The 26,784-nt window shown below is 42.8% G+C and overlaps 1 protein-coding gene across 7 annotated transcripts in view; it reads right to left on the reverse strand.

Moving 5' to 3' along the window:
- The window catches only part of LOC311270996 (reticulon-1-A-like), a 41,178-nt gene extending 14,394 nt beyond the window's left edge, over positions 1–26,784 (reverse strand). The window contains exons 1-3 of one of the 7 annotated variants that reach the window (XM_084376306.1): positions 25,725–26,784; positions 15,349–15,402; positions 11,275–13,152 (exon numbers count right to left, since the gene is read on the reverse strand). In XM_084376306.1, the coding sequence (XP_084232432.1) occupies positions 11,275–13,152; positions 15,349–15,402; positions 25,725–26,280 (2,488 nt within the window). In that variant the 5' untranslated portion in view covers positions 26,281–26,784. Of the gene's footprint in view, positions 1–124; positions 279–5,336; positions 5,529–11,274; positions 13,153–15,348; positions 15,403–25,724 lie in introns of those variants that run through there. The other 6 variants (XM_084376307.1, XM_084376308.1, XM_084376309.1 and 3 more) reach the window with 6 other exon arrangements.

Consider the following 26,784-nt stretch of genomic DNA (forward strand, 5'->3'; position numbering starts at 1 on the left):
GAAGCCAGTCCCGCTGCTCATGCAAATACTGAACCGGTCACAAACGCGACATAACCGAGCGCAGAGGCGTCATGAGAAAGAGCAGAGAGACGGCCGGTAAACACAAGATTAGAAGCAGACTAACCCCGTTTAGCGTCCATCTTGAACCTCCGCTCAGCATGCAGCAGCTCGGCGGCTCCGCCTGGCTGACGAGAGGTGAGCGAGGGGAGAGAGACACCGAGGAGGAGCGGGGGAGAGAGAGAGACATGCGCAGCTCGGTCCTTCTCAGTTAGGATGGATGGACGGTTCATATACTGTTAAATACTGTAAATTAATGTTCACATACTGTTAAATACTGTAAATTAATGTTCATATACTGTTAAATACTGTTAATTAATGTTCATATGCTGTTAAATACTGTTGATGTTCATATACTGTTAAATACTGTTAAGTAATGTTCCTATACTGTTAAATACTGTTAATGTTCATATACTGATAAATACTGTTCATATGCTGTTAAATACTGTTAATTAATGTTCATATACTGTTAAATACTATTACGTAATGTTAATTAATGTTCATATACTGTTCATATACTGTTAAATACTGTTAATTAATGTTCATATACTGTTAAATACTGTTCATATGCTGTTAAATACTGTTAATTAATGTTCATTTGCTGTTAAATACTGTTAATATTCATATACTGTTAAATACTGTTAATTAATGTTCATATACTGTTAAATTCTCAGGGACCAGATGGGTGTTAGTGTTTACACCGCTTGCACAGAATCTTTACAGCGGGCTGGGCCTGGGCTAGCTAGTTAGCATGCTAACTTACCTGCAACACAATAAATATACGTTTCTCGACATTAGGTTGATGATTTTTGTAAATTTTTGAATGTTTTTAACTTATATTATACATTACATATATTACATATACATATAGTCTTGTTAATCACTGCCTTACTTAATTTATATAAACCAGCAGTTAAAAACTTTCATTCATTCAATATGATCTCATCCACATGACACTGATCAATGACCATAGCTGTGTCTCAATTCAGGGGCTGCATCCTTCGAAGGACATGGCCGCCTTCGGAGGCCGCGTCCACCGTTGTTAAATGGGACGGTCTAGCCTTCGGAGCATTTCCTGGTTGTGTCATCAGATGTTCCCGCCCCTTACCCTTACATCACGATATCTGCCGCCCAGGCCCGCGAAAGTGACGATCTACACCACTTGATGTCGCCATTTTCTTTCTTTCTTTTTTTCTTTGGCGCGGAAAGAATCTTGGGATAAGGGAGGCCGCAAAGGATAGTAGCGGTGCATCCTCCAAAAAGAGAGAGAAGGAGGCTGCATTTGTTGGGTGCATTTGAAGGAGCCTTCAAATTGGGACGGCCTTCGCGCAGCGTTGTAACGTAATTGGCCTTCAAATGCGCCCTTCGAAGGATGCAGCCCTGAATTGAGATACAGACCATGAGTCAGTTACTCTGATCAATAAAGTTGGTTTAATGAATGGCCTAACCCAGACTGAGGTCAAAGGTCAACCACAGCAGACAGACAGAGGAGGAGTTACTGGATACATGTCAGAGGACATCGTTATCATGAAGACATGATGGGTTTTTTAATGAGGAGGTGGAGGAGGAGAAGGAGGAGAAAGGTGGAGGTGAAGGAGCAGGAGGAGGAGGAGAAAGGTGGAAGTAGAGAAGGAGGAGAAAGGTGGAGGAGGAACAGGAGGAGGGTGGAGGAGGAGGAGGAGCAGGAGAAGGAGGAGAAAGGTGAAAGAGGAGGAGGAGGAGGGAGGAGGGTGGAGAAAGGTGGAGGAGGGTGGAGGACGAGCAGGAGGAGGGTCGAGGTGTGTTACATAACCCAGCTGTAAAAACTGCTCCAGAATACCAATCAAAGAGATGAAAGTTAGGAATTCTGATTTGACCAACTGAAACAGAAGAAACCCAAACATCAGATCTGAGAGGTTCGGGTCCATGTAAGGAACTACGAGCTGTCCAGGAACACCCGGTGCATGCTGGGAGAGCGGCTGTCCGACAACTGAGCCACTGGCTCAAAACAAAGAAACAAACCAAGAGCATTCAACCATCAGGCCTGATCAGATGTTTTTACAGGTGAGCTGAATGAGCTGCAGGAGAGCAGCTGTTTAGTTTGTCTTTAAAGGAAAGGTTAACCCAAAAATTAAGCTTTAGTCATCCCCTAACCCCTAACCCAACACATTCCTGGAGCTTCACAGTAAAACAGCGTTAAAGGAGACTTGATTACACTGGATGAGCTGTACGGAGCCATTTTATGTTTTTTTGGTTCTTTTTTAAGTTTTAAGATGTAAGGGTTATTTAGGAAGTGACTGATGCCAACGGTAGTAAATGGGTTATTTATTATTTTTGGGTTATTAAATATGGCCCAAGCCCCCCCAGAATTTCACTACCCATCATTTTTCAGTTCCTAATTGATCGTGATGGGGTGAAATCATAAAAATGTGTCAGATCTCTTATGTTCATATGATTTGCAACCTAGAAAACAGCAGCACATTATTCCAGCATTCAAGCAGCACACCTTGAGCATGACGTCTGAGGAAAATGGCTGCCATGCGAATATGTTCAATAGGACTGAAACTTATGATTATTTTCATTATCAATTAGTCTGTATTATTAAGTGATGTTCAGTTAACTTTCATGTAAGACAAATATAAACAAATCCAAAAGCTGAAGGAATCAATTATTTGATATTTTGAACCTGAAAAATGACTAAAATGATCAGTTATCTAAAAAGCCGCCAATTCATTTTCTCACTCGACTAATCTCATTCAGCTTTAGTCATCAGTAATGTAAAAATATATCTAATTTATTCTCAATGGGCTAAAACAAAGATTTGATGATTGAATTTTGAAATAAGTTCAGGAAGTAGAGACGTGCTTCACTGATAAATGTCCCATTAGGATGTAAACTAACCGTAAATCTTCTTTACACAAAGAACAGAGCAGAAAAACTGCTGCTAGCCTCACAGGACAATACAGTCTTCATTAGTGGCAGGACACTTTATAGAGAGTACAGGTATGAACACATGATGACCTCAGTGTGGACGAGGAGACGAAGACAATGACGATGAGTCACTGTCGGTGAAAAATGTTCCTCATTCCTGAGGACAAACTGCAGCCGCTCAGCCCAGTTTACAACATAACGCCCAGTTATTACACTACTGATGCAACTACACAACCTCTAACACACATACAAGACCCCCCCACACGCACACGCATAGAAGACCTACACACTGTCACACACACACACAGTTCTGCTTAGTCATTGTGGACTCGGCCTCGTGGTGTCAGAGACACAGCAGCTTCTTTCAGTCGGCCAGCCAACACGTTCTGCTGCTTCATGGTTCTCACTCGTCACCGGTTTGATGAACAGAACCGAGCTGACATTCTGCTATCACACACACACAACTGTTTTAATCTGCATGTTTGACCACTGACCAGATGACAGCGGCCATTTTGAGAGTCATTTTTAGCAGAAATGACAAGCGTTAGCAACACAAGCTTCTCCACTGTGAAGGTTTGCTGCTTCTCCGTCTTTGTGGAAAATTCTGGATGGTTTTTAATCATTTTATACAATTTAATCAAGATTAAAGTCTTATCACTGTAAACTGCTTATCTGTGGGATTCACACTGATGAATGCTATTTGGACGTCTGGAACTTGTGAGCTTTTGTTCATTGTCCTAAAATGATTCATTTACTGTCGCTCCAAAACATAACAGATGAATGAGGCATGAAAGACAAACTACTGGTGACTTTTAGACAGATTTTTGTGGTTCAACAAATGTCAGAATGTAGTGAGAAATGCACATTACAACTTCCCACATCCCAGAGTTGGTCTTTACATACTTGTATTCAGTTTGCTATAATTTTTGACGAGATTAAGCCACAAATCCTCAACTTAATGAACAAAGCAAGACATTTTGGGTATTTTTGCTTGCTTATTACTTCAAGTTAGGAGTTTCACAAATATTCATGACAACTGTGATATTGAAAGATTAAATATTGATATCGTGTTAAGAAGACACATAGTTTAATATTGTGTGATTAATCCAGTGAAGATGTTCGGCCTTGTGCATCTGTTGTCTGTGAGTTCATCTGGTTGCCTTTTCACTAATAATTGAGGAGCTGATAGTAATTCTTCCTTCTGTACACGTTCTTCACAGTAACAGACCGCTACAGACAGCTCACGCTCTACACACTACACTCGTACTTTTTCCAGGATAATTTGTTCGCTAAAAAGAGACAAAACACACAGTAAACAAAGTTACAGCTAGATTTCATTACTAGCATTTTCTTTTCAAATCCCAAAAGATATCGCGATAAAATTGTGAATTCATTTGGCAAAAAAATCTGATACGATGACAGTCCTACTTCAAGGGTTAACTTAAATATTTGCAAATTGATGTTATGTCTATCGACAGCCCGACAATGAAGCGACTGTTAATGACACGTTTAGTTTCTTAGCTCTGATGACACATCAGCTGGTTGCAGCGCGACTGATTCTCCATTTTCTACTTGAAAACATGAAACACAAAATGATCCTCGAGCTTCTGAAGCTGCATTCATTTGATCAGAACCACCAAACAAGTCAGTGTGTCCGTCACACACACAGTAAAAGCTCTGACCTGACTCTCCTCCAGCTCATTAGCATATCCCCGACACATTGGCCTATCAACACGCTGCCAGCTAACGTCAGTCCACTCCCTCCTCCTCCTCCTCCTCTCTACTATCTACCTTTGCTCATAGTGCCTGACTGTCCAAAGGTCCTATCTGTGGCTGCTGCAGTCACCCAAGGATGAGACCTGCACAAGACGGTCCAGAAAAATCTGCAGTCGTCTACCTGAGAGGACTCAGAGCATCAGTCCCGGTACACAGGTGAGAAAACATCAGAGAACTCACGTCATCAACAAAAAGTCTGTCACATATGAAGGAAGCAAGATGAAACACATGAACCAACCTGATTACATTTTAACTTCCCCTCGAGAAGCTACAACTAAAGATGCTTTTATGGCTGCCCCACAAAATAAAATGCAAATATTCAACAGTCCAGAATTCAGCCTGACATTTTCGTTATCAAAGTTTTCCAAGCTTGTGTGAGCTGTGCTGCAGCGTCGATTCACAGCTCCTTAGTAAGTCTGTTTAAGCATTAATGTCAAATCTGTCTTTCCTACAGCCTGACTGAAAGAAGAGCCAACACACTGAAGAACAAGCTGGCAGCAGTGAACAGCTTCAGGTCTCTGGACGGTGACACCACCAGCCTGAGACCAACTGTGACAGCAGCTGAAGACAAAGACAGAAAGGTGGAGGTGTACCCTGCAGCTGAAGACAAAGACAGAAAGGTGGAGGTGTACCCTGCTCTCTCCAGTGCTGCGCTGCAGGCTCGCTCTCCTGTTTGTCCACAGAGTTGTTCTCCATGTCGTCCGGTCAGCAAACACACATTCCACACAGACAGAGACCGAACAGGCACTCAATGCAAATGTGAGTAAATGTGTGTGTGTGTCCGGCTGCAGGAGGAAGAGGAGGAGGAAGAAAGAGAGGGAGGGAGGGAAGAACCCGAGTAAGGCTTCCTCTGGGGGAGACGACTGCAGCGAGCGAATGAGCTGTCAGCTGACTGTCTGGTGCCAGCGCTCTGACGCAGCAACTATAAAAGTCTCTGCCTCCCCTCCTCCCTCCCCTGCTCCTCCCTCTCTGTCTCCCCTCCTCCCTGTCCCTCCCCTGCTCCTCCCTCTCTGCCTCACCTCCTCCTCCCTGCCCTCCTCCTCCCTCTAACTCCCCCCAACCCTCATGTTTTCTCTCACCCTGCTCTCCCTTCGTCATCCCTCGTCCTCTCTCTGCTGTGTCAGAAGTGCTGATGCAGCAGAGAGACGAGCTGATGAAGGACTGAAAGTGATCCAGTTGATTGTCCTGCTTCAGTAAAGATTTGTGTGTTTGTAACTACAGCAGGTCAAATAAAAAAAACATCCACAGAGGGATAAAAGTGCTGCACCCTCAAAAAACTCCATGTCTTGTAAAGGAATTCACTCCATATTTAATTATAATAACAAATAATTACTTCAGTCATTAATGTTTGTGTTTCAGTCACTGATGCATTATTAGTATTCAAAGAGACCAATAACAGATATCTGAAGCTGAAATGCATTTGTAGTAAAAATTAAAATCTTTTGTCTCTTTAAAAAGTAGTTTACTCGAGTACAGTGAGGGACTGTACTCGAGTATTTCCACTTTCTGCTCTTTCATACTTCTACTCCTCTACATTTATTTAATAACTTTAGTTACTAGTTACTTTGCAGATCAGACTCTGTTAATAATCATATCAATGTATGTAATTTTTCTCTTTCAGTGCCGACACTGATTATTAGTAATCTAGGAGACCAGTAACTGATATTTGCTATTTATATACATTTACAGTAAAGATAAAAATCTTGGTGTCAAATTTAGAAGTCTTGAGAAAACATTTAATATTTGAGATATTTGGCTCGTTGTATTACAGGAATGAAGGAAGAACATGTTTCTATATGTTAAGGTGAGGTAGAGTTTACAGAGTTTCATTTGTACCTAAATAGATATTTTTAGTACAACATTATCTGCGTCAGTTCAACCAGTTCAATTATCTGTGTCTGTATCTGCACTCAGAACAGGTGGAGCTTAAATTGGAAGTGAGAGGGACTAACAGGAAGTTGTTAATTTAAGTTGCTATATTTATAATTTATTAGGAAATTGTTCACACGCAGCCTCAGAACTGAGCTTCAGATCAAAGACTTGGATCACAAGAGTCAGATAACTTTTACAGAACAAGTTTTTTTTTTTTTTTTGTTTTTTTTTATATCAACTTGAAGAACAAACTTCCGTCAGCTACACAACAAGGGTTTTCCTTCATCAGTATTATAATACAAATATTATTGGATACTCATGCTGTTCAAAAGTACATGATCTATACTGGATACTTGTTTCAGCTGAATACAGTTCATCCCGAAACTTTTTCATATAATTACCCCGACCAGAGTACACTACTGAACTTATTCAAACTTTCCTGTCACCTTCACTGCTGCCAACAAAGAGTTTAAACAAAAGATTAGAAAATAACGGCTGTTTTCTTGCCTTCAGCTCTTTTTCCACCAGCTGCCAAGACTTCTGGGAGTTTACACATTGAAGAGCAGGAAAGTTCAGTTTGAGGGTGCGTCAGATATCTGACTAAAGCTGGTGCAGGTTTACAGCCTGATATGATCTGAGTTATGAGCTGCTGTGACACAGAAACATGACTGTAAATAATGTGTGTGGTATCTGATTAACTCGGAGTCAGACACAGATCATCTGAGTGGTCATGTCTGTCTGATTCCACTAGAGGGCACTGGCCTCACTTTATAAAGTCCTTTACCTCCTCACTCATCAAAACTCACTGAACTACCACACACACACACACACACACACACACACACACACACACACACACACACACACACACACACACACACACACACACACACACACACACACACACACACACACACACACACACACACACACACACACACACACACACACACACACACACACACACACACACACACACACACACACACACACACACACACGATTTAGGTCTACGTACAATAAGAGAAGAAGAACTGAGATTAAAAACAAGATCAGATATAAGAAATCAGAGCTCAACACATTTCATTTTTTAGAAACCGTATCAACGAGTTGATGAATGTGTGAACTGTTAGTGACGTTTCAGGTTCAGTGTCTAACTACTAGTGACGACCTGCTGGCTCTCTTATCGTTCGCTGCCGTGCTGGAAATGTGCAGTTCATGAAACAGTGAACTTGAGTGATGAAAGAGACTGTTACATAAAAGGAAGTACAAAGTTTGTACAAAGTGACCCTTCACCTTCATCTGAGGCTCTGAATAACTTCTTCACTGCTGCTGTAACCCACGTCATCATTCACATCATAACATTGCGCGCGATTTTCATCATGTTTTCCCATACAAAATAAATGTGAGGCAACATCAAACTTCGTGATCATGAAATAATTCGCACGTTGATTAGGTAATAATTGATGGTGTCAAATAATACTTACTGCAGACATGTTTTATAAGTGTTTATGATTGTTCAGACTTAAAGCAACATGAAGAACAAAAATTCATCATGGGCTCGATGGGTTAACCCTAACCCTCGTTGACCATCCCTCATCTATCACGGACAAATTCTCATGAGATTTTAAGTTATAAATCATATTGGGCTTTTTTTCATATTTCTACCATTTTAAACACGAGTGACCATATTTATCAGGTTTAGACTGATCGTGGACCTGGCCGATATTTGTGGCTGATATTCAGCATGTAACTTTAGCCCCATCATACTGGCACCTCTTAGCCCAGTGTTTAGTTGATTTTCTGGGAGTAACCCCACAAAGTTCAGGCTAACCTGCTCTGGACCAGCACCAGCAAGCCCTAGGCTAAAGTCAGGGTTAGCCCACTTTGAATATGCCATTGTGAACAGCTCCCTTGGCCTGGGGCTAACAGCTCCCTTGGCCTGGGGCTAGGGTCAGGGTTAGTTCACAGTCTGATGGTGTTCACAGACTGACAGATAATCAGATCCTTCACTCATCAAATAAAAGAGAAATGTCCCACAAAGCAACGTTACAGAACCAAACAACAGTAACGTGGTAACTAGTCTCGTTTTTGGAATGTTTTCTCGTCTGCCGTCTTCGTTACATTTCTGCCAGAAAAACAGCGTCTGTCCCCGGCAGCAGAGCCAGGCGGCTCCCGCAGTAAAATGGCGGTGATTATGTGACGTGATTCAGAGCAAAAGACTTTAACTTGCATGTCTTTGTCTCCTTCACTATTGTGTTGTTGTAGTTACTGTTGTCATGGTGACAGTCATCCCTCCCAACCCCCTTCACTTTCCAGGATGTTTGGTGGGTCAGGATCTCATCACAACACATTATAACTGCATCCATATGATTATAAACAGTCAGCAGGTACATGTTGAGATTAACAGGAGGACACATGTTGAAAACCACACAGATCTCAATGTCATGATGTGCACCGGCACGCCTGTTTTGGATCTGCAGCGCCGGCGTGCTGTATGAATTGGGATACTGGTGCGGCTTTACACCGGCAATGCTTGGTTCAGTGTGAACAAACAAAGGTGGAGAAAAGGCGAGCCTTGGCTGCGGCGATAATGCAGAGTCTCTGTGTGAAAAGGGCTGAAGTGTAACGGGACGATCAGTGAGGCAGATTTATGTTCAGCTCTGCACCTCAAGTTGCATAATGAAGAACATTTGCTGAGTGGTTTCTGGGTCGAAGAACCCTTTGTGGGCCTGCCAGTGTCGCAATGCAGGGAGGAGAAGGAGGAGGAAGAGGGGGAGGAGGAAGCTTTAATTAACAGGAGATCCCTCCAACACACAAGAGCAAAGTCCTACTGCTCTAATTACACAGTATCTGTCTGCTGTGCGTGTGCATTAATTTAAGTGTGTGTATATTAACAGATCGATATCAGTTTAAATAAAACTGAGTCATCCATTCAGATGAAGACTAAGCGGTGTTGTCTTCAGAGAGCCTGCGGAGCCTCGGTGGTGATTCATCACTTTGTAAAAGCCCTGAAGGAGGCGGCTCTGCATCTGCCCGATAAACTATCAGATATAAATATCATTACATGAGAGTTTTATCCTCAGACATTTGCCTCGGGGGACTATGCAGACCAACGGCAAACGCTGGAGCCGACAGATCAGAAAGAAAGGGATTTAAACTTGCCTCCGACATTAGATACCCCTTCATCTAATATCCAGTTAAAGATCTAGTCTAGCATCATTATCAAGTGGGCTTGTTATCAGTTGCATAAATTATCCATTGTGAAAAATTAACCAGCCCAGACACAAATCATTTTCAGAAAGATTTGTGATTTGTCAAAAAGTACAAGTTCTGAAAGCCAAACATGTCGTCCTCCAATGTCTACTTTTTCTGACCAACAGTCCAAAACACAAAGATATTCAGTTTACTGTGATTTAAACACAGACAAATGCAGCAAATCCTCACACTGGAAAACCCTAACCCACAACCAATTGCTACTTTTGCTCTATTAAAACAACTAACAACTCATCAAAAATGGTCAATTTCCTGTCAATTGACCAATTGTTCCAGCTTTGACCTTCCTAAAAATAAACTGTTATGACTAGTTTTTACAGTTTCTTTTGTACTGTGATCAAATGGACCGGTGTAAAATGTCTACCTGATCTTCTAGAAGACTTAATCTGTTACGTATTACATCAAACCAAGTTAAAATTACAGAACTTTCCAGTTTTGGCAAAATACCCCTCCTGGCTAACTATTTAGAGTGGTTAGGGGTTAGAAGTTCCACACTCAGTCATGACAGCTTTACATATTTGGCACAGATGTTACCTCTAAATGATATTCAGTATTTAGCCTTAGGTACATTAAATCTGATGCAACCATGCATTACAGGGTGTGGGAGAGATTGTGAAGCTCATCATAAATCAGAGTGGTATCTTATTCAGTCAGCAAGTAGGTGTGGTTGGTTGTGAATGTAGTGTGTATGTAGTTGTGAGTGGGCGTTGGGGTCTATAAGGTGGTGTTGGGTTTCAGACTGGCTTCAAGTTATTTCCAGAGTAGAGAGAAGCTAAAACCAGATGGCTAAAGTAATACAAAACGCTCAGAGGGCAAAAACAAAACAGATGTACAAGTGTTTTTTTAGGTGGTTTAACAATGGAGAATATCAACCTGTCTGTATCAAACGATCTCTCATTTCTGCTCATCATGTATATTTTAAGAAAAGACAGTAAAAGGAGCTCATATTTTCAACAGAACAGAAATAAAAAATAATCACAATTTACTTACCACATCTTAAAAAATGAATTAAAATAATGAGATACACAAATGATGTTATTATGATGAGACAGAAATGCACAAAACCCAGTAAAAGCAACCACAATGAAACACACAACCACACAAATTAAACCAGACGTTACAAAATGCAAGGCTTAATTTTCAAAGGAAATGCAAAACGGGACGATGCAAGAACGGAAAGGTGACACTAAGGAGAAAGTGATGGTATCTAGAGTAAATACTGGCTGCTGGTTGGTTGGTTGGTTGGTTGGTTGGGAGAAAATAACTGAGGAGAACAAAAGAGTGAAGATGAAAATTATGCCGATGAACATGGAAGTGCCAGTGAAAACTGAGGAGGATGTGGGGGGGGGGGGGGGTTTCCATGCCGGGACTGGTTTATTTTACCTGCTCTTATGTTCACGTTTGGCATCTTCAACAGTTTGCCGCCCTCCACGCTCTTCTTGGCGACAGTCTCCTCTGGTTTGCGGATAGGGGAATGGGTGAGCGGAACCTGGGGCGGGGGCTGCTGAATGTTGAGCTTCTCCAGCTCGGCCTTGCTCTTCTGGGGGGAGGCCTGGGTGAGGATGCGGTAGGAGCTCTGACTCAGAGTCTCCTCCTCAACCTTGGGGGGCAGGGCTACGTTTGGCAGAGAAGGAGCAGAAACTGGAGCCACGTCCTTCTGCTGAAAGCTCAGATCATCATCCATGGGGATCTCTGGGGGCTTGGAGGAGGCAAACTTGGATGTATCCAAAGCCTCAAGAAACTCATCGATGACGCCCCTGGGTGGTCGCTCAATGAACTCAAACTCCTCAGAGGAGACTTCATGCTCAGAGACCTCCTCGGCCGCCTCTGGCTCTTCTACTTCCATTGTCAGGTCCTTCTTCTCGGTTTCCACCTGGAAGCTGGCGGGGTTCTTGGCCATGGCTTCCAGGACTGGAGACAGGGAGTCTGCTGTTGGCGACTCCGAGTCAGAGTCCTCAGCGGGGGTCTTTTTGCTCTGGAAGTCAAGTGGCTCAAACTTTTCGGTCATTTTGGGAGAATCATGGCTTGAAAACCAATCTTTCTGCTCGATCTTGACAGGTTCCTCTTCTTTTACCTTAGTGGGGGTGGTTTCCTCGGCCTCTTTCACAAGATCAAATGCGCCAAAGCTTTTGTCGTCTTCGACTTTTGCTTTGTCAGCCGCTCTCACTTCCATCTCCTCGGTCATCTCCTTCAGCAGGGACACTTTAGCATCAAAGGCAAATGGGTTGTTGGCGGACAGATTGATTGGAGGGTTGGGCGACTCCATCATCCTCCTTTCAAGAATGGGACTCTGCTCCTCCGGGCTGCCCTCTGAGGAGCCGGAGTCGACTTTGTCAGGGTTGAGTGGAGAAGACTTCAGGATGTCTGGAAGCGAGGGCGGCAGAGCAGAATCCTCCACCTCCTCTTCATCATCGTCTTTCAGGCCAGATGAGAACTGACTCACTGACTGCATAAGCGAGTCAGCGGCCATCTTGCTTGTCTCAAATGTTTTCCCCTCATCCAAGAAAGATGGCGGGGCATCCTGGGATTCTCCAGTCTGACCATACTGGACCAGATCTGGAGTCGGACTCTCTGACATTTTTGAGGCCCTGCTGTCAGACTTGGAGTCTCCAAAATGGGAGTAGCCACTGTCCGCCAGTGGGGAATAGCCTTCAAAGGGGTTATTATTCTTCTTCACCTCATACATCAGGTCATCATCTTCATCTGACTGGTTGCCGTGCAGGTCTTGCTCATACCTGGAGGAGCTAATGGGAGCCGTGTCCTTGGAGAAGTTATCCATGGAGACCTTGGAGTTGTCTTGAGATGATAGGAATGGTGAATCCCAGTGCTCTGTTGGGTTAGAGGAGGCAAGGTGAGACTCAGGGACCTTCATCTGGGGGTTCACTGGGGAGGGGCCAGTGGAGGACCTGTCTGAGCTAATCAGCTTCTCCTCAGGTGAAAAGGAAACTCCGCTGTCTTCGCACGGATTATGAGGCCCTGGGTCTTTCCCTAAACTCAGGTAAGGACCAGCTAACGGATCTACAAGGTCTTCCTTATTCTTACTATGGCCCGGTCCAGAGTCACCCTCTTCACCTACCCAAGGCATGTCCTTGGAATGAGTAGTGGGGGGTTCAGTGGAGAAGGAGCCGAAGGGTGCAGCAGATCCTGAAGTAGGGGGCTGGTTGGGACTCTCGGTCAGAGAGAGCTCCTCCAGAGAGTCGGGGGAGTGAAGAGGGGAGAGAGGAGAGATGGGAGCAGGGGAATCACCCTTCTGCCCAAGTGCTTGAGTAGAGAGGGAGGAGGGAGAATGCAATACAACACATATCAAAGACATACTCCATTCCTTACAGTGCCCACCACACCTGGGGAGAACCATTAGGACCAGACCAAGCCAGTGCTGCTGAAAGGTTGGCTGTGGCAGGTAGACAGCTCACACAAAGTTTGGTAAATCATTGAACAGTTCTATTTATTCTAAAAAGCTTGGCAGCAACCCAGTATTAAAAGGACGGGAAGGCGATTCTGGGTTAGGCCTCCATCACGTCATGGTTGACTCTGAAGCTCACTGGTCAAAGGTAGGGAATGGGATTCTGGAGAAGGATAGTTGATTGTTGAGTCTCACTCTCAGGTCGTCGAATACTGTTGCATTGGGTTAGAATTTCAGGCAGAATACCGACCCAAAGTTTCGGTACTTGACAACCTGAGAATGAAAATCAATAGTCAACTATCCTTCTCCAGAATCTCATTCCCTACCTTTGACCAGTGAGCGTCAGAGTGAACCATGACTTGATGGAGGCCTAAGGCTAAAACACATCAGGCTGACGATAAACTTGTTTGTAATACCGCAAGATTTGTTGCCGATTTGGCCCTTCAAGGTCTCTAGAAGGAGGACTGAGAACCACTGCACTGTAGGGGCAAGGTCACACATACACAAAAACAAAAATGGTCAATATTCACCTCACCTCCTTTCCATTTTATGCCAAACAAACAAATTTGCATTTTGACTCGCAAGGAGTTCAACTTTTGCTTTTCCAGTTTGCTTTTCCATGGGCATGACAGTGTTGCTCTTGGCTCTACATGCCCGCAGTGGCATCCAAACATGACTTGGAACACTGCTGCGTCCATAGTGAATATCTTTTGTTTATTCACACATGGATTAGCCCGAACACGCTTCACTAACTCTGGTTTTCCAAAAGTGGCCGTCATAACCATTTTTTTAGTTGGTCCTTGGTCCCCATCCCCAGCCCCTGATGCAAGTGGTTCTTTGTTCTAGACCAGCAAAGTGTTATGCTGCTCTGGAACAGGTTTTCCAGCTGCTGAAATGCTAAGAACTGGTTCCAGAGTAGGCGCTGGCTCCGAACCAGCACCTGAACCACCTTGGTCGATTATGAGTTCCATGTGCACCGCCAGGTGATCCACATTTGCCTGCATTTGTGTATGTGTGACCGTGCCTTACTGCAACTCTGCATCACAGCTGGATGTGGTCAAAAGTACAACAGGCCACACCTGAGAACAGTGACCACAGTCCGCTGTAAAATTGATTGGTCAGAGATTCAACAGACTTTCAACCCAGTTAGAGTCAGTGCAGCAATGCTGCTTCTCTAAATTCTTCTTGTGCCTCAAGTTTCATTTCATAAAAGTGTGTATGAACTTGCATAACGTTAGCTGAGGTGATCTTTGTTTCGTACAGAAGAGGAGTAGGGCCACTGTAAAAAACAAACAAAAATATGATGATTTCTAACTTTAATCTCAAAATTCAGACTGAACTCAAAATTCTGACTTTAAACTGGGACCTGTGACGTTCAGTTGTTGCACTACCAAATCTGTTGTCAAATTAATTATCGGAATAAAAACTCAAAAACCTGAACCTGAAACCTTTATCTCTTAAATTTTATAGCTTTAATGGTCAGCATTGGGTTTTTTTTGTTTGTTTTTTTTAAATCAAACAGGACCTTAATAAAAGCAAAAAGCTGACTACCCTCCACAGTCCAGATTTGGCAGCAGTTGTCTGGTGGTCGGTCTAACACCCTGGTTTGATGGTAAAATAATCTCATGCCCCAGGTCTGGCGCCATTAAACCATGCCCAAAGTGTTTTACAAACACAAACCATTAAGTGACGGTAGATAATGATTCCTCTCAAACAGCTTTTTCAAAAATATCAACACCATATTATTTCAGGCCCATCAATCACTGAGGAGAATCATTATTCCTCTGCTCGTGTTAAATTCATATCAATCTACTCTACATCAACAATCACGTGAGTCACAATGCAACACAAACACAAGCCAAGTCAAACATCACAATTAATGTTTCAGAGATACTCTACAAATCCACAAGCATCCTACGTTAAGAATCTACAGCTTCTCACATGCAAAGGGTTAATTTTGCCACTAAAAAGACAAACAGGGGAGTGAACTAAAGTAGTGGTGAAAGACGATAAATGACGAGGACGGGGATACACAGTGAGCAGAGAGAACTTGCCTGTAGGGAATTGCATCAGAGGATGAGGCTGAGCTTTAGAAGGAGAAGGTACATCTGTGGAAGAAACAGGAGAAAGCAGCAGAAAGGGAGTTTAGTCAGCATGGAAGCCCAGAAGAGAAAGACCAGTGGAAGTGATCGATATCCTCTTTATTACAAAGGAGATATCTGAAGTTTAATGTGTATAATATTTTATTTATAATATAACTGAAAATCAACAGTCAATTTCATATATTTACCTTTTTGAGATATTTAATGGAAAAAAATACAATGTAACTGTTATTATGTAACTATTACACTAATTAAATGTATTTCATTTTTGAAATCATTGAAGTTGATATATTGTGATTAAAACTCAATTCTGTGGTCATTTCAGTTTGGAAGATCTTTTATTTTCGCACCTTGCAGTTCCATTCGCTGCCATTTTCAAGTAAGGAGCATTTGGTTGTATATTAGAGAGCTGCCTCTACCTGTCAATCATACACCACGCCCATCAATTGCATCTGGGCTCGATTATCGGTGCCTTGTTTCTTCATCTCCTTGGTCGAGTTATGGTTGTGGCAGCGTTCCAACACCACAAAAAGTTAACTCTACCTGATTAATATGCAAAAGATCCCAATGTGACTGGTTCAACTCAAGGTAGACTCATATGGCTGTTTCCTCGGACATTCACGGGATATTTAACAACGGTGGAAAAGAAAAAGAAATTACAGTTCGAGTTAAATCCTGATCTCACCCCGGTATAAGTGTATATCTAACTGATGTGACTGTAATTAGTGTTCTTATTTTACACAAAACCATGATCTTTTCCTAAACCTACACAAGAGGTTTTAATTCCTAAAACCAGTTTTTTTCTTGCAATGTAGGCAAAGGAAATCGAGCCCAGATATCACTGATGTACACTGACACAGAGGCAGCTCGCTAACTCAACACTTCGGAAATTCAATGCAAGGTGCTAAAATAAAAGGTTGTCCCAATTAGTACAACCACAGAATAAAGTTCCAATCACAAGATATAAACTCAAATAATGCAATGTTTTAGTTTATTAGAAAATGAATACATATAGTTGATAATTTACAGTTTTATATTAAAAGTTAGATTGTATTTAATTTTCCTGCGTTGCTATTTTTTTAAAGATATATCTAACTGATGAGTATCAGTTTTAATTCAACATTACACTGTATTTCATTCATATGAAATCATATTTTATTCGAAAAGGAGCAATATGTAAAATGTTGCCGCCTGCCGAATGTCGCTCCAAGCAAGTGGGGATTAGCATATTAGCAGAGTAACCGCTAACTGCGGCCAACTGTTGCTGCCATTAGCTTGTCAGCCGGGCAGCTAGTGGTCCAGACTGGGAGTTTGGAGTGGGAGACAGGACGTGCTGGGGCTAGCTGGTTAGCATGCTAACTTCAGTGGAAATTGCCACAAAACGATAAATAGACGTCTTTGACGTAACGTTACCTGATATTTCTTCCCAGTCTGTTGACAATTTCAGTTAACTTTTGGATGCTTTAAAACAAAATTCTTACATATGGCACCTTTAAAAAGTAAAAAACATTTATCCACCCCTCATGAATGTGAAAACCACATCCCCACACTAACATAACGGTTACATCAGTGTAGTTAAAGGTGCGTTCACACCGGACCCTTGATTTTTGGCGCTGGCGACAAGTTTACATATTAAGTCAATGCAAACGAGCGACTGAGCGTTCGCTCAGGCAAAAAAAAAAAATCGCTGGGGCTCCGAGCGACAGCGACAGAGCGAAAAAACGCTCAATCGCTCTGTCGCTCGAGATGAGAAACCCCAAGTCTCTGGTCGTCAGTCGCTTATCGCTCAGCGCTGATTGGCTGCCATAATCTATGTGTAACTATGACAACTACTGAAACCATGGAACCTAATACGACTCCACCGGTCCAGAAGAGCAAAGCCGGCTTTACGTTGACTTCTGGATAAAGACTATTTTCTGGATACAGAGACATGACAGTGGACGTGGACAGGCTTATTGTCCGACACAATCAATGATTACAAAAAAACGCACACACAGGAACTTGTGTGGAGGGAGATCAGCGTACAGATGGGGGTTAATGGTAAGTTTCACTTTCAATTCACTGATCTGTTGAATTGTGCCAAACTGACGAGCCACTGCAGCTGAGCGACAAAACGATTTTTTTGGAGCGACACCAGCGACAGCGACAAAAATAAAAAGTCCGGTGTGAATGCACCTTTAGACAAACGGCTGTCTGCAGGGTATTCTTAACCTCATTCAAAACCCTGTTCCCCAGTTACACTGGCTAGCAGTTAGCACAGAAATGAGGCTGAAAGAGCATGAAAACAGTCATTCATAACTAAGATGTTGAAAGAGATTCTGTATGTTTACAGTTTACTCAACAGGTTCTCTCAGGTGTGTCAACATTTGTTAAAGGCTCAAAGTTTCACGTGGTGAGAAGAGGACAGAACAGATAGACCGTCAGTGTTGTAACGGGTGATGACAGTTCGCTATAGAGAAGGTACAGAAAGCATACGAAGAGGCAGCCATCGTGTTGACACACAAGAAAAGAAAGATCTGATCAGGAGGAAGTGCTCATGCTCAGCGTTCAACAGAAGTGAGCAGCAGGGAGGGAAACAGGAAGTTCAACTACAAAACAACCGTTCTCACAGGTAGAAATCTTAAAAATACACAACAAAATACTTTCAAAGCTTCAGCAGCACATTCGAACACATCAACAAGACTTCAATGTTTTGCCAAACCTTCATTCTGAGCTCTTGTCTTCAAAGCAGATGACTTATAAAAGGCAAATTAAAATAAATGGCATTAAGGACAGCATGTGGAAAATAAGACGTTTCTGGTTCTTTAACCAAATTAACTACATTCCATTTTATTAGCATTAGGAAAGACTCTAAAATATGCAGACCACAGGACAGAAACCCATGAGTAATACTTCATGTGTCAAGCAAGTTTCTCAAGCTACATGCCACTATTTTGTAGTCAGACTAATCCAGCAACAGATTATAGTGGATTATAGTCAGGTGTTTTGAGGTTGGATTTGTGTAAAGCTGGGAAGCCAGTCAGCGCCAAATCCAACACTAATCATTTTTAATTGTATTTTTTTTCCTTTGCATGTGTGCTAAACCCTACAAAAGGATACATGACATTCTCTGTAGCTCGTGAACCTTGGAATTACATTAAATATTATCAGAATAATCCAACTAGGGAGCTAATAATCCAACACAGAAAGAAACACACAAAATATCAGATTAAAAAGTCCACTGTTCAGTTTAAAAGCTCAGCAGCAACTTGCAGGTCCCTTCAACTCAGTGCTCAGCTCCTATAGTTTCCCACCTGAGAGCTCAGGTTTCACACAGACATGAGAAACATATTTCAAGATTCAGAGTGATTTAGGAACTGCTAACAGCTAATTCAGCATTGTAGCAAGTTGCCTTTTTACATCAAAAGCATTAAGGCAACTGTGGTCCATGGGGGCTAACTAGCAAATAGTATCTGGTACATGATCTCCAAAACATGCCACAAAGCAGGGAATTTAACCTGTCGGCTAAAGGCTTGATTCCTGAGCTCATTAGAAAAGAGTTAAATGTGATTAAGATTTTTTGTACAATAGGAGGTTTCATCCAATATGAGAATTATGCACAAAAATCAAGCTTTGACAATCAGTCAGAAATCTGTTACATCGATCTTTAGTTGATAATCATTTATTGGCACAAAAAGGTTCAGTGAGTCAGTTAATAGCACAAATTTAAGATGATTTAATCTGATAATCATGAGGCCAAAGTGATTCTTCATTTCAGCCCATTTGGTTTGGTTACCTCTGCTGTAGTTTAGTTTCCAGCTCTGAAGATGACCTGTAGGATTGAACCAATAAGACACATGAAACTAGAGCAGCTGGCTGTTTATGCTCATTCAGCTCCAGATACAAACAAAAGGAACCACATATTGTTTTCTGTCCAGTTCAACATGTAATTCTGAGTTTTTACATTCAGTCTGAATTGCATTTTTTAACTACCAAACTGCCGTACAGGAGTTAGGGTTACTGGTGTGATTGTCACTGCTGGAAAGACAATTACACCAGTAACTCTGCCAGCTCTCCTGCCTTGCTCTTCAGGCGGAGGTATTCGTCTCCTCCTAGAGCTATAAGTATCTGGAGGAATGGCGTCACAGCTCGACACTGATATACGACTTCAGGCCAACACCTCACCTGCTGCCTTCTTGTAACATAAAGAACTCAATGTACGATTCTCTGCTGCTTCCTGTCAGTTTAAAGAAATTATGTAATGTCACTGTCCCTCTTAAAATAAGTTAAACTTAGTTAAGATGATGATCTGATCTCAGCCTCGCGTCTACAAAACTGACTTATGTAATTCTGACAAAACATTTAATAAAAAGCCAATAAGATGTAGGGCCCAACGATACATCGCTGTATATTGATTATATATTATGTATTGATACTGATTTAATTTAAGGGATCAATATCTAAATATTTAAGATTATACTTAAAATAAAACACCAGCAGATATATTATTAGACTTTTTAACTAAAATATTGTAATTTGTCTTAAAAGGTAATGTATGAATGAATCAGATGTGCTGACTTGATAGATTCACATGGAAAATTCACATTAATGCCCCTCAAGTCGACACAACAACATTTAGAAAGTCGGAGAGACCTTTGGTACACGAGCTGCCATCATATGAAGCTGAAACATGCCGGACAAAAGTAAACGTTGGGTTGATGGCTACATGCATTGTAGCCAGCGAAATATATTTCATGGCTTACATGATCTTTTTTCTTTGCTCTTCCTTTTACTCAAGTACCAGAAATAGCTGTCAACGTGTTTAAACACTGAGCGATAAAATGTAAAACATCATCCTTGAACACACTGAAGTCGGAAGAATAACTTCCGAACGTGGGAAGTGGGACGATTCACAGGAGCATTTGAATGCGGCATTAGCACTTTATGAACGTCACTGTTTTACAGAAACAGGCAAACAAAGAAGAAAAGCAGTAAGTCTTCTCTTTCAAAAAGGTAGAAACAGAGTTTATGTGGCGTCTTTTTCACTGTTGTTGCTAGAAAATGACTGAAAAAATGACCAGTTCTTTACAATCAAAGTGATCGTTTCGGCTTTACAAACCCGATACAACACTCGGCCCCGATATAAATCATAGGCACCAGAGGTTTTTTTTCTTCTGGAAACCGTAAGAGAGAGATTTTTACTCTGCCGTCACTCAGAACGGCCTCCAGACACTGAAATCAGCATTAACGTGATGAATCAGCACAACGTGGGTAAAGTAGTATCATCTTTCACCAGGCAGCTCTGGAAACATCAGTGCTTATTCCCAGCGATAAGAGGAGAGATCAACCAGATGAACATGTGCTTCTCATCATATTTAGGAATTTGACTCAGAGCTGCACTGAGAGCCAGCTGCTGTGTTGGCTGAGTAAAAACAACAGGGAGAAGCCTGGTGGAGGCACTTAACCCCACTTATGTCCAGCCTTTACCAGGATACAGAGACAACAACACTGGACACACACACAAACACACACTGAGCTTTAAGCCTCCGTGACTGTGTGTCTGACATCTCCCCTCTCCATCTAATCCACCTGACCACATCACAGGCGCTTCACAAACACACACTGACGGATGTAGGTGACCCAAAAATAAGATGTAGGCCGGTGGTGATGGCTGCGGCCCGGACGATTAACCATCGTGTCAGTCACAGCGTGTGACGGGACACACAGACTCACTTCAGACACCTTTTTAGCGGTGACGACATGAATCTGTGTGATGTAGAGTCACAGCCGGACTCATCGGGTCCAACTGAGAGGAGAGAAACGCTCTGAAAAGTCAAAAGAGGGAAGAAGCAGGTCGGCTGGAATACTGTTCATTTTTCCCAACAGACAACTAATGATTATTTTCACTGTTTATTAATCTGTTGATTATTTTCTCGGTCTTTAAAATGTCAGAAAGTGGTGAAAAATCTCCATCAGTGTCATAAACTCAGATGATGTTCAGTTTACTGTCAGAGGAGGAAAGAAACCAGAAAATATTTTATCATCTTTATTATTTAAGACGCTGACAGAGAATTTTGAGGGTTTTATCTTTAAAAAAAATTACTCAAACTGATTAATACATTATCAAAATAGTTGGAGATTAATTCAATAGCTGACAACTAAATCAATAAATCGTTATGTCACTGGTCTTTGACAGTAAGGCTGAGCCAGATTTCAAATAAACCATTAATTGACGATATATGAACTAGGGCTGTGCTAAAATATCAATACGGTGACATACTGCATCGATTTCCAGCTGCAAAAAAATCGATACTTTGAAAGAAATTATTCATGTTTTAAACGGGTTGCGAGTAGCCGACAAACTTCGCTCCTGTAGATGTCACAGTACGGCTAGTTGCCTTGAATTTCTGGTTGCCACTTCCAGCAGAGTGAATGAGTCAGAGAAGCAAATTAGGGTACATTCAGATGTAATTAAAAATCCTTGGTACATCCACATGAAATCCGGTGGCACGGCGAAATGCCACAGGCTTGCGCGGCGGTGCGGGGCGGTCATCCTGTGGTCCCTGTGTGTGACGTGTTGGGGAACCCCACTGATCAGTTCACCGAAAGGCAAAGCTGCCATGTTGTTGTGCTACTAGCATACTGGTCCTACTTGTGATCGTTTGCCCTCACCGATGGATTAAAAGTAACAGTAAACAACCAGGATGAGGCAGATCATTACTGTGTGTTTTAAACTGGGGCACAAAACCAAACCCAGGGATCACAAGTGAAACATCACACTACACAGAGAAATGTCTGCTGCCTTCCCTCTGGAGCATTTAGCAATGCTAACTAACATGCTAACTAACATCCCCCACCACTGACCGGTTCTGTTCTGCCTTGGAGTCGGTGGTGCATTTATTAGCCATGATTTGTGCCTGTATAGTGTGGTTAAAAACACAGGCTTCAGGCATGTGGTTAACACTATAGTGGCACTAAGGAGTACTTGTGCATATGCACTTTATTTTCATAGGTCTTCATTTCAGTTCACTGTTCAGACAGTGAAACAAGAAATTAATACAAGCACTTTATTTTCTGATGATGTTTCAGTGTGTTCAGGGACACAGTTGGAATACTTCATGGTGGATCTACAGAAGTTCGATGACAAAAGAAAAATCAATGTACTTTATTTTCAGTGTGTCCACCGTTTCAGTGTGTCCAGTGTTGCGCACTTAAATTGATATGGCAGCTACATAAGTGTGTTCGGTAACACAGTGTGTACCATTCAAATAAATTGGAAAGGAAATTTTGAGTTAAATTGTTTTGACTCAATTTGTCAGCTGAATCATCAATATGATGTGATGTATCAAGACTACCAAGATCGTACACAGCAACTTGCATTTCAGCTCTGTTTTTATATTTTCAGTGAACTATGTAGAATATTGCAATGTATCCTGATATAGTCGTGTCGTGGCCCAGGTACTGTGATGCGTATCGTATTGCTAAGTCCTTCTCAATACCCAGCCCTACAGAGACAGACTAATTACTGGGGCTGGGTATCATGCTTCGACGATTTCTACGAGAGCTGCTGCTAAAAAATATTTTAAAATCAAATAATCTACCAATCATTTTCTAACTAACTCACTAATGGTCCAAACCCTCAAATATTCACTTTACTATAAAATTAGGCCAAGAAAAGCAGCACATTCTCACATTTGTGAAGCCGGAGCCATTAAATGTTTGTCATTATTGCTTGAAAAATGCCCTTAATCAGTAACCCATTATCAAAATAGTTATTAAACTGATGTGCTCTACTTAGCTTACAATAGCTTACTTTAAGAAATATAAACACATTTTCCTCTGAAACACTTTCTAAATTTAAGAAAAGATGCCAAAGTTCTCAAATGTTGAATGTTGCTTTAACATCAGCAGTCCTGCAAAGACTTTGCCAGAAGAAAACTGTATTTAATTAACTATTTGACAAAGATTAAGAATCAAAATTGTACAAGTACAGCAGTTGAATAAATCCACTTTTTATTATCATAAATCTGGACACTAAGACTTTAAATTTAAAAGCAAATGTATATTGGTTATCAGCAACAGTATTGATATCAGTCGACCCTGTTTAGCGCAGCTGGCAGACTTGGCCAGGTAACAACAAGGTAACAGGGTTCACCACTCGTTCTGCAGCTAATGATTCTTTTCTTAATTTTATTTAACTAAAAACTGTGAAAAATGCAACAGTCCAAAAGTGATCAGTTCATTTTCACATGAGACAAAGAGCAGCAGCAGATCCTCACAGAGCCTTGTGGTCAGAAATCATTGAATCCAGCTTTAAGATGTCATCTTGATACTTCTTGGTCACATTTGACTTGTTATCCTCAGATTTTGGGCACAATATGATAATATAGAAAGACAAATAAAGATATTTAAATATATATAACCACAGATCAGAGAGATCATTCTCAAAAAAATCCAAATAATCAAACTTAAACAGTTTCTTCCAAAAGAAACAAGACTGTGATGAAGGCTTATCAGCTGTCATGTTACATGAAGAGAAAACTCAATCAGACAGTAATTTTCCTTTAAACGTGGGAAAATGTGACTGATTTCTTTGGCATTTGTCTTTTGTTCAGACGTATGGCTGCGATGTTTTCACTGGAGCTCGTGGTTTATCCAGCTCCATCAGTGGCCTTGCCAAGCAGCCCCACCCTGCCTCTCTGCTGCCTGCTCCTGGCTGCTTCTGGTGCCTGGAGGAGGCGAGCCGGGCCTGTTTACCTGCTATCTGCCTCGTCACAATAAACAGCAGCAGCAGCAGCAGCAGCAGCTCCAAGTAAACACCTCGTGATATTACCATCAGTCCAGACATGACCAAAAAAAAAACAGGCTTCAGGAGCTTTCAGGGCAGTGATAGCAGCTCACAGTGGGCTCAGGGAGGCTCACAGGCCTCTGGAGCTAAACTGCTTTCGGATTTGAGGGTGGAGGTTTGGGTGGAGATCTGCGGGGTTCAGGGCTGAGAACAGGCCAGCGACAGAATACAAACACAGCAGTGACTGAAAGCATTGACATTAACCTGGTAACAGTGTGAAGTGATGGGCAGCAGACAGGGAGTGGAGCCACAGCGGATTCCTTTGTTGTGACTAATCTCTGGGTTAAAGCTTTGGTACACCGTGCGGTGCTAGCGAACGCTGCTTCCATTATCGGACATGCGCTTCTCCTACGTGCCATTTCTTCACTTATTCTACTTTAAACCACCTTAATATCAAAGTCTATATAACATAGCCTCGTCCACGTTGTGATTACGAGTATTCAGATTAATAAACTATTCTGCTAAAACGTTGGCTATGTTACGTCGGAGCACTTAACTCAACCTGACTGCAGATAACCACATCCGGAAACCTCACACCTCCGGGTGTTTAACCCGCTCTGGAGCTTTGTATTACGTGGAGATGATGCAGCCTGGACACCTGAGAGTCTGAAACACTGTTTTTCTTTGTTTTTGTGTGGCTGTAGTGAAAAAAACAAGAGAAAAGGCTGTCCGATAATGGAACTCTGTTAGCAAAAACCGTTAGCAGCAGCGGGCACGCAGCGGGTAGAGGCGGCACAGAGCAGATGGGCGCTGCTCGGTCCGACACAATAAACTGCATCAATAAATAAACTGCTCATGTACGAGCGGGTTGCGATGACGTCACTGACTTTAGCTGAATAAAATAAAGAGTTAACGTCATTAAAGTCTGACGGCTCCGATATTAACAGCTCGGCAGCTGCTCACATTGTGCTTCCTGCCGTTTATTTGTCAAAACAGGTGGGCCGCGTCTCTACAACACAGCGGAACCGGGGCTAACCTGCTAGCTGCTTTAGCTACAATGTGTTCAAAAAACAGAGAACAAGGCTTCATTTATGTAGTCAGAACTTCTCCTGCGGTTAAAAGTGAGCTGTTCCCGTCCACAGCACACCGAACTGTGCAACAGCAGGTCCGCCTCATGATGAAAGACCGTCCGCTCCCCTCAGGGTAGCATCACTAGCCCGCTAACCGGCTAACTCACCGTGACGAACAGCACCAATGTTCACAATCCGAACTAAATTGACCCAATTTAATCAGATTTAACGTTTCATGTGATTAAAGTTGGTTAAAGCGACACAAGCAGCGCTTCAGCCCACTTATTCATCTCATTGTCGGCGTGTGGACGAGCTCACAATGCTAACCCGGTCCAGATGGACAGAAACGTTAAACGGCTTCGATGTGTAAAAATGAGCATTAACATGAACGCACCCGTCCATCGACACCACAGTGACACAAGTGTCTGATTTAACCGGTCAGAACTCGGTCCTGCTGTAATTTATCGGCCCTGTTCTGTGTAGATACTCACACGATGCTGGAGCCGGTGCTTCCTCTGTCACCGCAGGTTGCTCTGCTGCCTCTGCGGGGGCTGGGGCTGCTTTCCGGGGTTCAGCCACTGGGAGGGCGTCGCTCTCCGGGGCAGGTTCTGGCACGGGGGCAGCCTGTGGCTCCGGGACGATCTTTGTACTCTCCGGTTCGGCTTTGGGGGCGACGACTTCAGGCTCCTTGGCAAATGAAGCGGTGTCAGGAACAAAAGAGAAGCTGGTGGAGTCTGGGGTTGCAGTCTCTACCTCAGGCTCCGGTTCAGGCTCAGGCTCTGGCACCGGTTCCGGCTCTAGTAACGTTACCGGCTCCTCTGGAGGAGAGAAGGAAGTTTCCGTGGACTCGTGTGGCGCACTATCTTCAGCGAAGTGGCGGTTCAAGGCGTCCTGAGCCCCGCCGACCAAGTCCACAATATCATCCGCACTGAAGAGGTCCTGTTTGGGCTGGTCCAGTTCGGCGTCCGGCTCGGCCTGGTAGTGGTGCACGTCCTCGCTGAACAGAGGGGTGGTGGAAGAGACTTCATGCTCCACGCTGTCTGCCATTTTTCTTTTTTTCAAACTGTCTTCTGAGGTGGAAAAAGTTTCAGATTCGGTAAAGTTTCGGCTCAGTTACCTCCTGTAACGAACTTCCACCGGGATGAGCTGTGAAACCGCACCGGGAACCTCCTCCGGTAAGTCTACTGTCGACACCGGACGAAGTTGGACAAGTGCGCCACACGACAGTCGCCACAGAGTCGGACCCGAGTCTCAGATGGACGCCGTCAAGTTGAGAAGGAGATGAGGGGAACTCTGCTGACCAATTACCTGCGGTTTAACCCCTGAGTGACACCAGCCGTATCCAATCATTGCGCGTCAAATGAGACACTGACCCCGCCCACCACAGTTGAGTCACAATGAGACACCTCCCCTGTGAAGCAGCTCCAAACTTCAGGAGGAGCTCAGAGTTCAGCCCGTCCTCTGGTTCTGACATAACTTCTGCTCCAGCAGGGCAATTATTACATAACTTCAGCCTTTAAACTCCTCCTGCTCCCTCAGACTGGAACAAAG

The sequence above is a fragment of the Pagrus pagrus genome (assembly GCF_965226575.1).
Source record: "Pagrus pagrus genome assembly, chromosome: 15".
Lineage (NCBI taxonomy): Eukaryota > Metazoa > Chordata > Actinopteri > Spariformes > Sparidae > Pagrus > Pagrus pagrus.